The 1,484-nt window shown below is 42.7% G+C and overlaps 1 protein-coding gene across 1 annotated transcript; it reads right to left on the bottom strand.

Moving 5' to 3' along the window:
- Positions 1 to 215: 215 nt before the first annotated feature.
- Positions 216 to 1,283, bottom strand: LOC136470199 (uncharacterized). Its single transcript, XM_066468123.1, has one exon. The coding sequence runs from the start codon at positions 1,281 to 1,283 to the stop codon at positions 216 to 218; it is 1,068 nt and encodes a 355-aa protein (XP_066324220.1).
- Between the last annotated feature and the right edge of the window lie 201 nt (positions 1,284 to 1,484).

Here is a 1,484-nt window from a genome sequence, read left to right as displayed (position 1 = left end):
TTTGTTGAGGTCCGTGTAGTCAATGCACATGCGCCATTCTTTTGAATTCTTCTTCTCAACTAGGACCGGGTTGGCAAGCCAATCCGGGTTGATTATCTCTCTGATGAATCCTGCTGCCATGAGCTTGGTGATCTCTTTTTTTATTGTTGCTTTTCTGTCTGGAGCGAATCTTCGTAGCTTCTGCTTAACGGGTTTGGACCCTTTGTTCACATCAATTATGTGCTCAGCCAACTTTCTTGTTTCTTTAAGTAATGTTCCTGCCTTCCATTAACATTAGCACTCTCTACTGGTTCTAGCCTTTGAAAGCTTGATTTTTTTGGGTGGTTGCTCTCCTTGTGGCTCCTGTGGAACTTCTTCGTCGGGTTGTTTTCTGATCCCTCGACTTCTTTCTTCTGATCTTCCTTTGTTTTTCCGTTATTCATGAGGGTGTACAACTCCTTTGTTAATTCTTTAATTCTTTCCCTTTTTATATTTTTTGTGGCTTCTCTTTCCACCTTCTTTCTGTTGTATTCCATTAGTTCCGCCTTGTACTTATTCCAGATTTGCTTCCTTTGTTTAGCCCTATTCCTTCTTCCAGCCTTCATTTTATTCTTCTTTAGTCTTGCTAGCCTTCGCTCATCATTTTCGTTGATGTCGCTTTTCTCATCTGGCGAGATGTTGCCTTCTGATTCGTCTAAAGATTTTATATCTGGTATCTGTGGTGGTTCCAAAGGTTGTTCTAACTGCTCCACCATGTATATAGTGTACTTCTTCTGAGCTCTTCTTATATGGTACTTCATCCTTTGTTTGGTTGAGCTGTCGATAGTTTCTGAGCTAGATCCGAGTTCTTTTCCCTCTTGATAAGGTAATTCTTCAATGTACATGCCAGTCTGGGCTTTGCTCGAGGTGAAAGAACCCAGCCAATGCACCACACAGTCTTGTGGGGTAACTATCATGATCATCCCTTCTTCTGCTCCCTCCAGGAGTATTTTTCTTGCTGAGTTCATCTTGTCTTGGGTAAAGTGTTGGTAGATTGATGCCGTGTTGTATAGTTCGTATGTTCCCGAGTTCTTTTTGGAGTTATATGGGTTGTATTCCTTCATGATCATTGTTGTGTCTTCGAGTCCAATTAGGTGTGGCTCCTTTGTTTTGAAAATTGCATCCAAATTGGGGTTGTGCTCCATCTCCTTATCCGAGTTGGTGTCATGCTCCATCTCCTTGTCCAAGTTAGAATTGTGCTCCATCTTCTTGTCTGGGTCAGAATTGCGCTTCATCTCCTTGTCCAAGTCGGAGTCGTACCCCATCTCCTTCTCAGAATCAGTTTCGTATCCGCTTTCTTCTCCTTTCCGAGTTGGATTCGAAGTCGAAAGTTTCATCATTTTTTCGGCGAGTTCTTGCTCGATGAGATTGTTCTTGTCGTCGAATTCTTTTTCTTCTCAGAGACAGGTACGCAGCTTGCCATCGCCACCTGCCTCATAGATCTAGGATCTGAAGACGAAGGTTGT

Source organism: Miscanthus floridulus, chromosome 8 (assembly GCF_019320115.1).
Source record: "Miscanthus floridulus cultivar M001 chromosome 8, ASM1932011v1, whole genome shotgun sequence".
NCBI classification, from domain to species: domain Eukaryota; kingdom Viridiplantae; phylum Streptophyta; class Magnoliopsida; order Poales; family Poaceae; genus Miscanthus; species Miscanthus floridulus.
Note: the sequence above shows the minus strand (reverse complement) of the source record. Positions and strands in the feature narration are given on the sequence as shown.

Coding starts and splice junctions, on each gene's coding strand:
- LOC136470199 (XM_066468123.1), bottom strand. CDS start 1,283: ATGGGGTACGACTCCGACTTGGACAAGGAGATGAAGCGCAATTCTGAC.